Genomic DNA, 13,047 nt, shown 5'->3' on the forward strand with positions numbered 1-13,047 from the left:
CATTAGCAAGAGGCAAACACTTTTAGTTTAACCTAGCAATATAATTATGGTACATACGTTCTTTATATCTAACTTTTATGTAATTAATTTATTCAATAATTACTATCACGCGAATCTAGTATTCCCTCCGTCCCATAAAAATATATACTTTTGGTTGGACACAAATTTTAATACACAATTGGTAAAGTAAGAGAGAAGTAGAAAGAAAAAATAATTAAAATATTGCTAATATAGAATGGGTTCCATCTCTTAGAGAGAAAAATGTTTACAAATTTAAAAAGTGTATATTCTTGTGGAATGGACTAAAAAAAAAGAATTTATATTCTTGTGAGATTAGGGGAGTATTGGTAATTAGTTAAACAAAGTATATTTTTGTGAGACTAGAGGAGTATTTGTAATTAGTTAAAGAAGTCAATATGTACAATAAAGAAATTTATATTTTATCAACAAGTTAGGTAGAAAATCTAGCAATATCAGAATTATTAAATCGGAGTCACCAAATCCTCTCATTGTTACTGAGGCATGGCCTCTTCAGTTGGTTAATTAACAAAACACACTAGGAGCACTTTACTTAATAATTAAAGAGGTCCACCAAACCAACCTAAGTAACCCACCTCCACTATCATGCAAACAATAAAATATGAACCAACTAAAACTTTTGGGGTTTTAAGAATTCTATAAATTATCTTAAGCTGAAGCTATTGGAGATCCATAAAGATTAATCTCAACCTCTTCTATTAGTCTCGCTCAAGAATAACATTTTTCTTCCAAGATGAAAGAGAAATTCTCGTGCACCATTCTCCAAAGCGACGCCCTCACTAAGGTTTATTTCTTTTACCTTCTTAATTATAATTAATCCAAGAAAATAACGATATAAAGTTTCTTACTAGTTCTCTTGCAGACTATGTTATCTCCCTATAATTTTTGTATTTTCGGCATAAACAACCATGAAAAAGGACTGCCTCTATAGTAGTAATTTATTTTTCATGAAAACATACAAATAGGTTGTTGCAGAATTGAAGTTGATCAAACTATGCATAAGTAAAAAATTCTTTTGGGGAAACGTTAGTTAAAGTCGCAAGTTAATTTGAAATCGGTGTGTTCATCCACATTCTGAATTAAATAAATATGTAGCGGAACCTTATTGTTTTTTTTATTAATGTATTGATACTTTTCCTTTATGTACTCCCTTTTTAAATTTTCTTACCGTTAAATAACTTAAATTCCTATCGCCTTGATAAACCTTTTACCTACTTTTTCCTGAGAAATTTATAATTTATTCATTACGATTAACTTGTCTAATTAAATTTGACACAATAGTCTTTTCCATATTCGGTTATTGCAAACAAATTTAGACATATTTATTTGGATATGTTGATTTGCTATAAGAGAATTTACTATATAATTGCAGTACCTTCTGGAAACAAGTGCCTATCCAAGAGAGCACCAACAACTGAAGGAACTTCGGCATGCGACCGTGGATAGATACAGTCATTTGTATGTAGAGATATGATTAACCCAAAGTCTATATATAAAATCAATGTGAAGAAATGTAACCCAAAAAGTAACTATTTTCAGGAGCGTGATGAATGTGCCAGCCGATGAAGGGCAGCTTCTGTCAATGATGTTGAAATTGATGAATGCAAAGAAAACAATAGAAGTTGGAGTGTTCACTGGCTATTCCCTTTTGGCTACTGCTCTTGCCCTCCCTGATAAAGCCAAAGTAAGTAATTAGGAAAAAAGAATGATAACACTATCACTTTATGAAGATTTAAAAAAAAATGAAATTGAATTGTGTTTTGTTTAGGTGATAGCGATCGATCCAGATAGAGAGGCATACGAGGTGGGTTTGCCGTTTATTGAGAAGGCAGGCGTGGCTCACAAGATCCAATTCGTTAATTCCGACGCAGTCACTGCTATTAACCAATTACTCCAAAATGTAGTCTTCAATATACCCTAGTTTGAGTTTGATGATCTCAATCTGATTATGATATGAGTTTGCACTTTGCAGGGAGAAGAAGGCACATTTGATTTCGCATTTGTGGACGCGGACAAGGAGAACTACATCCATTACCACGAGCTGCTGCTGAAACTGGTGAGGGTGGGAGGAATGATCGCCTACGACAACACCCTTTGGTCCGGCACCGTCGCATTGGCCGACGACGATCTGAGCCAGGAATGGAAGGATCGGATCGGCGAGAATCGGATCTTTCTCAGGAATTTGAACACGTTTTTGGCCAATGATAGTCGCATCGACCTGGCTCATCTTTCAATTGGAGATGGCCTCTCTCTTTGCAGGCGCCTTCACTGATTCTCTTTTTTATTTCCCTAAATAAATCAATCTATGAGAAGATGGATTAATGTTATCGAGTACGCAATTTATTTCATATTGTGGTTTTAAAGATTTTTAATTAAGATGTTTTCCAGGTTTCCCAATTTCTATATATATAAATTGGAGAATACTTCCGTAGATTTGTGTTAAAATGACAACACCTCTTAAAGTGACATCATGGCGCTACATATACATCAATATTATAAACGCTATACAACAATCTATATAAAAATTTTAAAAAAAGCTTCTAAATAATTCACGGAATCAACTTTTGATGAACATGCTATGAACCACAGCTCCAATGGTAAAATACTAACATGTTTATTTTATTCGTAAATAAAAGGAACATGCTCTTAATTAATTAGCTGGATTTTGATATACATCCAATATCAAAATTCAAAATTGTTTAATGATTTTTGAAGCTCGTATCCTCTTTGTCCTTTTAAAATTGTCAATTTTATAGTCTATTATCTAATGATGACTAGTAATTTCGGGGCTTCAAAAAGTTCTTAATCTAGTGGAGTATATATATATATATATATATATATATATATATATGTAGTACGAGTTTTGACATCGAAATGAAAGTTGGAATATAAGGATGTCCAAATTTTAATTAAAAACATATATTAAGATTTTATGAAACCAACTTTTAAATAGCATTTTTTTTTCTGAAAAAAAACATCCTCATCGTGGTCATGAATCATGATTCATGGAGGTTGGCTTCGCCTAAATGCATACAAAGAAAGTGAGAGATGTAGAGGACTAATCAAAGCTTCCGTTTTATGGAATATAACTTATTTTAAGTCTCACTTGGAATTGGACTAATAACTTTATAAACTACTACTCCTATGAAAGGTGTGTACATTAAGTAACAATTGTTAAGATTCGTATTCTGTTGACGTAACCAAATCTGCACTAACTGAGACCCATATTAAAATCTTGAATTTTAGTTATATATGAGTATAGCTGTATAGTTTTATAAGCCTACCTACCGTAATTCACCATATAGTGGCATATCTTGAAGATTATATTTTTATCAAACAATAAAATAATCAAATTGTTTGGCTGGATAATCGTCAAGTTTTTTCCGTTTTCTCTAATTAATTACTTTGAAAAGTTTACAACTAACCCAATTAAAATCTATATTTTTGTGACAAACTTGCATTATCATTGCACTCTCTTTTGAGTACTTATGTGAGGGAAAAGTAATTCTAGTTATATTTGAGCAACTACAAAATAATGCACATTCATATTAACTTATATATTAAAAATAGGTCATACATCCCTTTAAAAGGGGTGGACCGATGGATTATCCAACTTAAATAGATGAGACATGATTAATTATATGGGTCACGATTTAAGAGATTTTTAACACGGCCTCGTACGTGTGGGCTGGAATGAATATCAAACTTCCACATAATGTCCGTTGTGTATATCTAGAAATAAATAATTATCTAAATAGCGATTTAACTAACATAACAATATGTATATCTTTGTAATTTAGTTTAGTGGTATACCACACCTAATGTCATTAGTCATCCAAGATAAGAAATGATTTTGAAATTGACATTGTAGTCATGACCCATACATATTTTATAATAATATGTTTTTAAGAACTAAACTTGACTTTATTAATTTTATTAAATATTGCATGATTAAACTTTTATTCGACAATTTAAACTAGTTATGATTGCATTGAAATTAATTTTTTTCTTAAATAATACTCGTATTATCACCAGTCACCACCACTCCTACACGGTATTTGATTTCTATGGGCTCTCATATTTAGTTTATTGATTCTTAATGCCCTTTACCAAACTCCTAATCATGATTTGTCATTTTTATGCGTAATGACTTTTACCAAACTTCTAATTTCTGTCCTATTTTAATTGCACTCACCAAACTCCTGATTTGCTTAATGAGTAATGACCTATCACTAATTGCATAAGCATTTTTAAATTAGAAGATTCTTATCCAAGTCATTCACCTTTAATTTTAAATAAAGAAGAGCACTAGCAGTATTAAACTATATATAAGCCTTGTTTTACAGTCATTTATGTTTAGAAAAACATGTATTTTTCGTTTGTACATACTAGTATTATTTTTAAAATAGTGAAATGAAGAAGTTCGTGTTAATTGAATATATAGTAATCTCTCCGCCATATTAAAAATAAAACATTTTCCTTTTCGAATTGTACCATTAAAAATAAAACGTTTTCTAAAATAAAAACAATATTATTTCTACTTTGTTTTTATCTCTTTTACTTTATTATCTTCTCACTACTCACAAAACAATACTCCCTCTGTTCCATAGTAATAGAGACATTTCATTTTGCACACTTGTTTTAAAAAAGTAATTATAAATAGTTAAAGTGGAGAAAAAGTAAAGTAAGAGAGAGAATATTATAGATAAGACTCTTCTCTACATTATTTTTTCTCTTACTTTACTTTTATCCACTTTAACTATTTATAATTATTTTTCATTTCTAATGGGACGGAGGAGTATATATGCTCATATTATATTTGTTGCTATGGGAATGAGACCATCTCGAATATCTCCGGCGACAAAAAAAAAGGTTATATGGATATTTCTAATTTTAATAATTCAGTGTGGAATGAATAATACCCACATCAAAATTCCAATAATCAAAGAAAGAATGATCCCAGTTGAATTTAGCATAGTTATTATGCTGCAGATTGAAAATGGATTTGTGCTTGCAATAATGAGTAGTTCTCATGTACACTCACAACTAACTAGCGCCACTGGCAATCCATACATATCAACATCTAATTAAGCGATATCTAATCAAACATTTAATTATCCTAATTAACATCCTAACCGTTTTCGTAATTAATATGTGCGTATGTCTTAGTTTGTGATCAAGTTACTAAGAAGACATCGTGTTAGATAGTAACGATTTACTCCCTCCGTCCCAAATAATATGCATTTTTGGTTCGGCACGAGTTTTAAAGTAAATAGTAAAATAAAAGAGAGGTAGAAAGAAAAAGTAATTAAAGTATTGTTAGTGGAAAATGAGTCTCACTTTATTAGAGTGAAAAAAGTTTCTAAAATTGGAAAGTGCATATTCTTATGGGACGGACTAAAAATGAAAGAGTGCATATTTTTGTGTGGCTGAGGAAGTAGTATTATTCAATGCCAAGTACTTGCATTAAAATTTTGTTCCTATTGATTTGTAGGAAATATGCCTCCTCAGATTCTAATCAATGGTGATATGGCACTACTACAACTGCCTTAGGAGAAAAACCTCTTATTGGCAAATTAATGAACTTGCACTAAAATTGAGTTGACCTTTGCCTACACCTAACTATTTCATTAATCAAGAAATGCACCTACTCTCAAAAACTAAATTAATATATGTATAAAAAGTAAACTATCGAATAATAATGAACCTAGTTGTTGTGTGGTATGCGATTAATGCCATATAGAGCTGGTTAAACGCGTTGCTTGGAGCTTTATAAATTGGATTAATCTTTCAAACAAACATATATCATCATTCAAACCATACCATCAATTAACAGTCATCTATTTTCAGAGTTTGAAAATGAAGGACAAGTACTACGGCTCCATTCTTCAGAGCGAGGCCCTCGCAAAGGTTATTCTTTTTATGCATTTTAAATCTGTGTTTGATGTATATATAGTTAAGAAAGTTACTTTAATTTGTTACATGTAATGCAGTATATTCTGGAAACAAGTGCCTATCCAAGAGAGCACGAACAACTGAAAGAGATCAGGAAAGCGACCGTCGATAAATATCAATTTTGGTACTAAACGAATGAGCATAAACATTAATATATTATGCATGATAATAATTTGAGTATTAAAATGAGAAAATTGGTGCTGGTGTTATGATAGGAGTCTGATGAATGTGCCTGCGGATGAGGGCCAGTTTCTCTCTATGCTGTTGAAAATAATGAATGCAAAGAAGACATTAGAAGTGGGAGTTTTCACGGGTTATTCACTTCTGTCCACTGCTCTCGCTCTTCCAGATGACGCCAAGATAATAGCCATCGACCCGGATAGAGAAGCCTACGAAACTGGTTTGCCTTTTATTGAAAAGGCAAACATGACTCACAAAATTCAGTTCATCCAGTCTGATGCTATGGCTGTCATGAAGGACCTCCTCTCCAAGGTACTCCATTAAAATTAGGAGTTTTTCTTTTTGATGAGGTAGATCTCATTTTCCACCAACAACATTTCAATTATAAAGTACTTTATTAATTTTACATTAAAATATGTGTCGCACAACCAAGACTATATTTTTTGGGATAAAGTAGTATATATATTATAAAGACTAAGTTGGGAATTGGGATATTACTTTACTCCTATTTGATACATGGGAAATGAATGAATATATATATAGGGTGAGGAAGGGGAGTTTGATTTTGCATTTGTTGATGCGGACAAAGAGAACTACATCAAGTACCATGAACAACTGCTGAAGCTGGTTAAGGTGGGAGGAATTATAGCGTACGACAACACGCTGTGGTCGGGTACTGTGGTGGCAGCGGAGGAAGACGAGATGGATGACTTCTTGAGGGGCTGCAAAGGCCACATCCTGACTCTCAACTCTTTTCTCGCTGCCGATTCCCGCATTGACTTGGCTCAACTTTCCATCGGAGATGGCCTTACATTGTGCAGGCGTCTCATCTGATATATGCATTCTCTATTTTTATTCACCTTTCATTTATTTCCAACTTTTGTCAATGCAATTTCTTTTTATCCTTCTTTCTCAAATTTTAAAATAGAAAAACAACACATAAAATTATCTAATACTCCAGCCTTTTATTTAGTTTGGTGCATATATGAGTTTGTAAATCAACAAAAATGCTAAGTTGGAAAAATAAGTGTGACATATTCAAACTTGTCCATGGATTGGTCAACAATGCAAAATTAATTCCTTTTTGCCAAACTCTCTGCATTACGTTAATAACAAATTTATAGATATAGGAATCAAACTGCACATATAAAATACATTCCCTCCGTTACTTAAATTCTATCACACTTTGATTGAGCACGGGTTTTAAGAAACGTAATGAAAAATGAGTGGAAAAAATTAGTGGAGAGTGAGTCATACTTTTATGTATTAGTTTTATAATAAAATGTTAGTTGAAATGAGTTAGTGGAATATAAGATTCACTAAAAAAAATAGTAATAAAAAATAAAATATGATAAATTTGTAGGATAAACTGAAAAGGAAAAATGTGATAAAAATTTAACGAACTTGAGAGAGTAGTACTCCATTAATGAACACGGTACTCACATGTAACATAATAATATTTCTCTATAAAAAAGTGTGACATACTTTTTGTTGGATCCAACAAGCATTTTAGCTTTTATTTTGACAAATATGGGGCGTTAACAGAAGTATTCTTTTTTTTTGGGAGATTCCAACATTAATTTTTTTGGCAAAAAAGTAGTATAATTAATACTACAATTCACTTTTAATAATTTATATGTAAACGGTCACGAAATCTTGCGTAGATAAATCCACCGGATGTCTGATATTGTTACACGAGACTGCAATTGATGATTTAATTGCCAACGTTTATAGTTATCCTACTTTATTAAAGCCCTATATAATCTGAAACACAAGACTTTTGAGACCAAGGTTAGTATGTTTTTCCAATTTTCCTCTTAGTCCTGTCTTTATCATCAATTCTAAACGTTATCAAATTTTAAAGAGCAAACAGTCTTAAAAGCCCAAGAAACAATTGGATGCAAGTATATATTTGGAATTTAGGCCTCTAAATGATGTAAGATTAAAAATTTAAATATGAAGCTGTTGTAGAATGGGATTTCAGTTGTGTTGATCAATTCCAACAATCGACTATGGATCGTATATGAAAAAAAGTTGACATTTTTAACAAGATATGATTGTTAAAACAAATATGTTGTCATCTTTAAACTTTTACGAGGTTAATGGAATTGTATGTATTTTTATAGTATTAATATAAAATTAGGGTTATTAATTAAAGTTCAAAGGTAAGAAATAAATAATAATAATAATTTGGATTCTCTAGAAAAAGAAATCCAACTTTATATTCCCTTACTAAATTGCATAATACACATGTGAGTTACTACTAAATCATGTTCGGTTTGAAAAAAAACACGATTTAGCATCGCTCTCGCTTACCTGCGCCACCTAACAAAAGCGTAGTGATAAGGAAATGCTACCGAGCATTCTAGAATAATATCTAATGGTCTTCTAAAATTAAGCATTCAACATTAGCGATGTGCTGGTTTTGTTTCTGATTTTATTTTTAAATGGTCAAGGTAAAATGTCCATTTTTGGACAAGCCATCACTAATCTTATTGTCATCATTATGTCCAGAGAAATAGGGAGAATACCAGATCATCAACCACAAATATTTTTTCTTTTTTTCTTTAGATACACAAATTGCAGTAAATTAAATTAGTAAAAAAGGAATTACAGAGACCGATTTTACTGGTCTATTATTCATAGAATTGAGTAATTTATCGGTGAGGAATCGCAGTGCATAACCAATACACATAGAGCTTTACTAATTAGCTGACTTAAGATGGGAAAATTTCCAAGATAAGTGAACTAATTGCAATAATTAAACATGATTATAGAATAAAGGTTAAGAGCACGAGACCATGATCTAGTAATCCCATATGATAATCATAATCCAATAACAAGATTCTCACTCATAGCACAACTCTATGGTGCATTACCATTTGTTTTGCCCTTTTATTTCTCTTGAGAGTTTTGCCTGCTTGAAGAAAATAAAGTGGTGAAATCACACATCATTAGAAGCTGGACTGTGATGAGAGAATCAAAGCATTATCTCATCTGTTGACACAAAACACAGTAGAGTTAATCTGGAAAGTAAAGTAGGTTGAAGATCAAAAGCAACAAAGAATCCTTGAACCTAAAGTTTCACTGTCATCCCACCAGTGAAAACTTATCTTTTAAGCAAATATTCACTCCCAAAACCAAAGTCCCACCTCACTATGGTCCCTCCATCTCACTAGTTTTTAAAACTGCTCTTGCAGTGCAAGACAATACTAGTCGTCTCTAAGAAACGACTGGTAGCTCTCTAATCGGGGCTTGAGCTTTTCTCCTCCCGTCTTCCATCTCATCACAAAGGATTCTCCTGATGGGATCCTTACAGAAATCAAATGGTGGGATGGGAAGTTTAGCATTGTTAGAGACATCGTGTGGCTACTTACTACAAGAATTACAGGCATGTCTATACAAATTTTTAACTTATAACAATGTGACGAATCAGCTTGCTTACGAGATTGTTGTAATATGACTTGCAGATTATATGGGATGAAGTCGGAGAAGACAAATTTGAGCGGGAAAAGGTTCTGCTTGAACTTGAACAGGAATGTGTCGAGATTTATAGAAGAAAAGTTGACACAGCTAACATTTCACGAGCTCGGCTACATCAGCAGCTTGCAGAGTCCGAGGCTGAGTTTACTCATCTCCTCCTCTCACTTGGAGAAAGATCACTGCCAGGAAGGGTAAGATATGTACTACTACATACTAGTATAATAGTTAAACCAAAATCTTTGTATAATCATCTCATTAAGTAATGTATCCAGGAAGAGCCAACACTGTTGTATACCAATATTGAAAAACTGTTACCAAAATGTTATAGCTCGCTCTTGTAAATATTCACAGGCTTAAAGAGAAATCAAATTTGAAGCATGAAAAATACTCTCAATGCTTTCTACATGATGGTCAAGAGGTAGAAGCACAATGTAAAAACAAATTGATGATGTTCTATGCAATTATGTAAACTGATTTAAAACATCTATTCATGTTGAATTACTGGGGAAGGAAGCTTGACATTCTAATAAATTTACTTTACAGCAAACAATTATTATGGATTTTAGCAGGTGAAAAGCTTTTAAATATGCAGTGTTCTGTTTTGATCCAAGTACCATTTTCATCCTTGACAGCCAGAGAAAATGGCAGGAACGCTGAAAGAGCAGCTAAATTCTATAACACCAGCACTAAGAGAGATGCAGTTAAGGAAAGAAGATCGGGTGAAGCAATTTCGAGTAGTACAAGGGCAGATTCATAAAATTTCTGCAGAAATTGCAGGTCAGACAGAGTATAATGATTCAACATCACCAGTTTGTGTCAATGAAAATGATCTATCACTTAAGAAACTCGAGGAGTTCCAAAATGAGCTTCTGAGACTTCACAGTGAAAAGGTACTGCATGTGACTAGAGTATGTTATTAGGGCTAAATAGATTAAAAAACCAATCACTTTAATTGTTCTCTTGCATGTTCATATCCGTATCAAAGAGTGACAGACTTCAGAGGATGGAAAACTACATTAGCACAATAAAAAACTTGTCAGCCACTTTAGGAATGGATTCTTCATTGATCATAACAAAGGTGCACCCAAGCTTGAATGAATTATCAGGATTGTCAAAGAACATCAGTGACGGTATCCTGGAAAAGCTTGATAGCACAGTGAAATCACTTCAAACAGAAAAACAAACACGATTTGACAAGGTAATTAATTTTTTATATCCTGTACAATTTCATCAAGTAAGATCTGGTCCTCAAACACCTAGCATAATAACTCTGTTTAGTTGAACTATTAATGCAGCTGCAACAACTTGGTAAAGCATTGTCTGATTTGTGGAATCTCATGGATACACCCTATAAAGACCGTCAAGAATATCTACAAGTTGCCAATCTATCATCTATGCCATCAACAGATATATCCACTCCTGGAAGCCTTACTCTGGACTTGGTACAGCAGGTATGCCTTCTGACACGTCTTTATAATTTTATGCCATAATGATTTAAATTGATGAGAAATTATTTGAAGGCTGAGACTGAAGTGAAGAGACTGGATCAGTTGAAAGCAAGCAAGATGAAAGAGTTTTTCTTCAAGAAACAAATAGAGCTTGAGGATATATGCAGAAGAACACACATGGAAATACCATCACGATCAGAGATGGAAAAAATAATCAACCAAATAGACTCTGGTTAGACTAAATCTTTTGAACGAAGAAATCCTAGTTATTGCGCATATATCATTATTTGACCCGTGGCAATTTGTAAAAAAAGGGGAGATTGATCATGCTGATCTCCTCACAAGCATGGATGAACAGATATCAAGAGCTAAAGAAGAAGCTGCTAGCAGGAAGGTGATCATGGAGAAGGTTGAAAAGTGGATATTGGCACGTGACGAGGAGCTATGGTTAGAAGAGTACAGCACGGTTAGTTTCTTCTCTTCCACATTCAAAGAATAAACATTAAATACATTAAGAACCGTAAGCAAGAAAATCTTAGCCATTAATTTCCCGATTCAGGATGAAAATCGCTATTCTGTTAGCAGAGGTGCTCATAAGAACCTTAAAAGAGCTGAGCGAGCCAGAGTGATGGTCAACAAGATACCAGGTCAAGAGTTATCTTACTGATATATGTAACTTAGCATTTTGTGCTAGAATGAAGGATTAAAAATGAGTCTTAAAGAGATCTATAACAATGTGCACTTTGTCTGCTTCATCCTCCTGGCAGCTTTGGTGGACTTGCTGATATCAAAGACTAAGGACTGGGAAGATGAAAGAAAGAAAGTCTTCTTGTATGATGAGGTATACTGTTCTAAATAGCTACTTCAGTGGTTATTCTAGTTCTTGTAAGCATTATGAAAATGCATCTTCTTCGCATGTGATAAGGAAATATAACAAGTAAAAGTTGCCGATATGAAAAGTTGTGGATGATGATGATTATTTATTGGATATCTATGTAGAACTAGTTTTGCACAGAAACTGATGAATTCTAGTGTCAAATTGGTTAGGTTGAGTACTTTTCAGCAGAAAAAACACTCTCGAGATAACTTATACTCACTGGACTTTTTTTTCTCAAAACCACACATTTAATCAGTTCTGTAGGAACTAAACCTTAATTTAGTTCATTGAACCCAAGCTTTTTATAATGTTTCTGAATAAACCATTGTACTAGAAATATGTTGGGCTTCATCATCACAACTAAAATTTGGACTTCAGGTTCCTCTATTGGCAATGCTTGAAGAGTACCATACGTTGAGGAAGGAAAAGGAAGACGAGAAACAAAGACAATGGGTAATATCATCAGAACCTTTTCCATTCACTAGTAACAAATCTACTCCAAAAATTTCTTCAGATTCCATTATATAAACTATGCTGATGGCATTTTTAGAGTATTTTTTTAATATACAAGGGTGATCTTTTATGCAGGAACAGAAGAAGGTACAGAGTAAAGTAGTAGCCGAGCCTGACAGCCCATTTGGAATAAGGCCAGGCACCAGCAGTCGGCGTCTTTCTGATAAAAGCATAAACGGAGGCTTCGGAAGTGCAAGCCTTCTAAACAGAAAATCTTCCCTCGGCTTACAGCCCATGGGACCAAACAGCATCAACTCACCAAGTCAAGGCATATCTTCCATAAACGGAGGAAAGAAAACAAACAGGCAAAGGGCATACAGTCAGAAAAGATTTTCTTACCATCTCAGAGAAGATACAGTTTCAGTTGTCTCATCATTTTCTGGCCCCTTCTCACCCTAGGATATTGGGATCCCATCAAGAACTAATTCAATCGTATAATCGGTTTCCACTGTCTTATAGAAGTAAGAAAAAGAGTCATGTCCAGAAATAAATTAACAGATCATTTCCCAAGATCTAGACCCTACATGTGCACATTTTCTGCAGCATTTTACA

The 13,047-nt window shown here is 33.2% G+C and overlaps 3 protein-coding genes across 3 annotated transcripts; all 3 read left to right on the top strand.

The window, feature by feature from the left end:
• Window positions 1-686: 686 nt before the first annotated feature.
• LOC125204768 (flavonoid 3',5'-methyltransferase-like) lies at window positions 687-2,470 on the top strand. Its single transcript, XM_048103496.2, has 5 exons — window positions 687-823; window positions 1,412-1,497; window positions 1,579-1,723; window positions 1,808-1,939; window positions 2,012-2,470. Exons 1-5 carry the CDS (start codon window positions 773-775, stop codon window positions 2,309-2,311), a joined length of 714 nt encoding a protein of 237 aa, XP_047959453.2. The 5' UTR covers window positions 687-772; the 3' UTR covers window positions 2,312-2,470.
• A 3,322-nt stretch (window positions 2,471-5,792) lies between these two features.
• On the top strand, window positions 5,793-7,082 carry LOC125198982 (flavonoid 3',5'-methyltransferase-like). Its single transcript, XM_048097188.2, has 4 exons — window positions 5,793-5,949; window positions 6,033-6,118; window positions 6,210-6,486; window positions 6,718-7,082. The coding sequence occupies exons 1-4, from the start codon at window positions 5,899-5,901 to the stop codon at window positions 7,006-7,008; spliced, it is 705 nt and encodes a 234-aa protein (XP_047953145.1). The 5' UTR covers window positions 5,793-5,898; the 3' UTR covers window positions 7,009-7,082.
• Window positions 7,083-9,425: 2,343 nt separating this feature from the next.
• On the top strand, window positions 9,426-13,011 carry LOC125207620 (65-kDa microtubule-associated protein 8-like). The gene is made up of 11 exons (XM_089060702.1): window positions 9,426-9,565; window positions 9,645-9,848; window positions 10,290-10,547; window positions 10,643-10,855; window positions 10,953-11,108; window positions 11,178-11,337; window positions 11,420-11,571; window positions 11,665-11,752; window positions 11,873-11,946; window positions 12,361-12,435; window positions 12,571-13,011. Exons 1-11 carry the CDS (start codon window positions 9,479-9,481, stop codon window positions 12,892-12,894), a joined length of 1,791 nt encoding a protein of 596 aa, XP_088916828.1. The 5' UTR covers window positions 9,426-9,478; the 3' UTR covers window positions 12,895-13,011.
• The last annotated feature ends 36 nt before the right edge of the window (window positions 13,012-13,047 follow it).

Source organism: Salvia hispanica, chromosome 6, assembly GCF_029641045.1.
Source record: "Salvia hispanica isolate PSC_SH4W2 chromosome 6, Shi_PSC_v1, whole genome shotgun sequence".
Taxonomy (NCBI): domain Eukaryota; kingdom Viridiplantae; phylum Streptophyta; class Magnoliopsida; order Lamiales; family Lamiaceae; genus Salvia; species Salvia hispanica.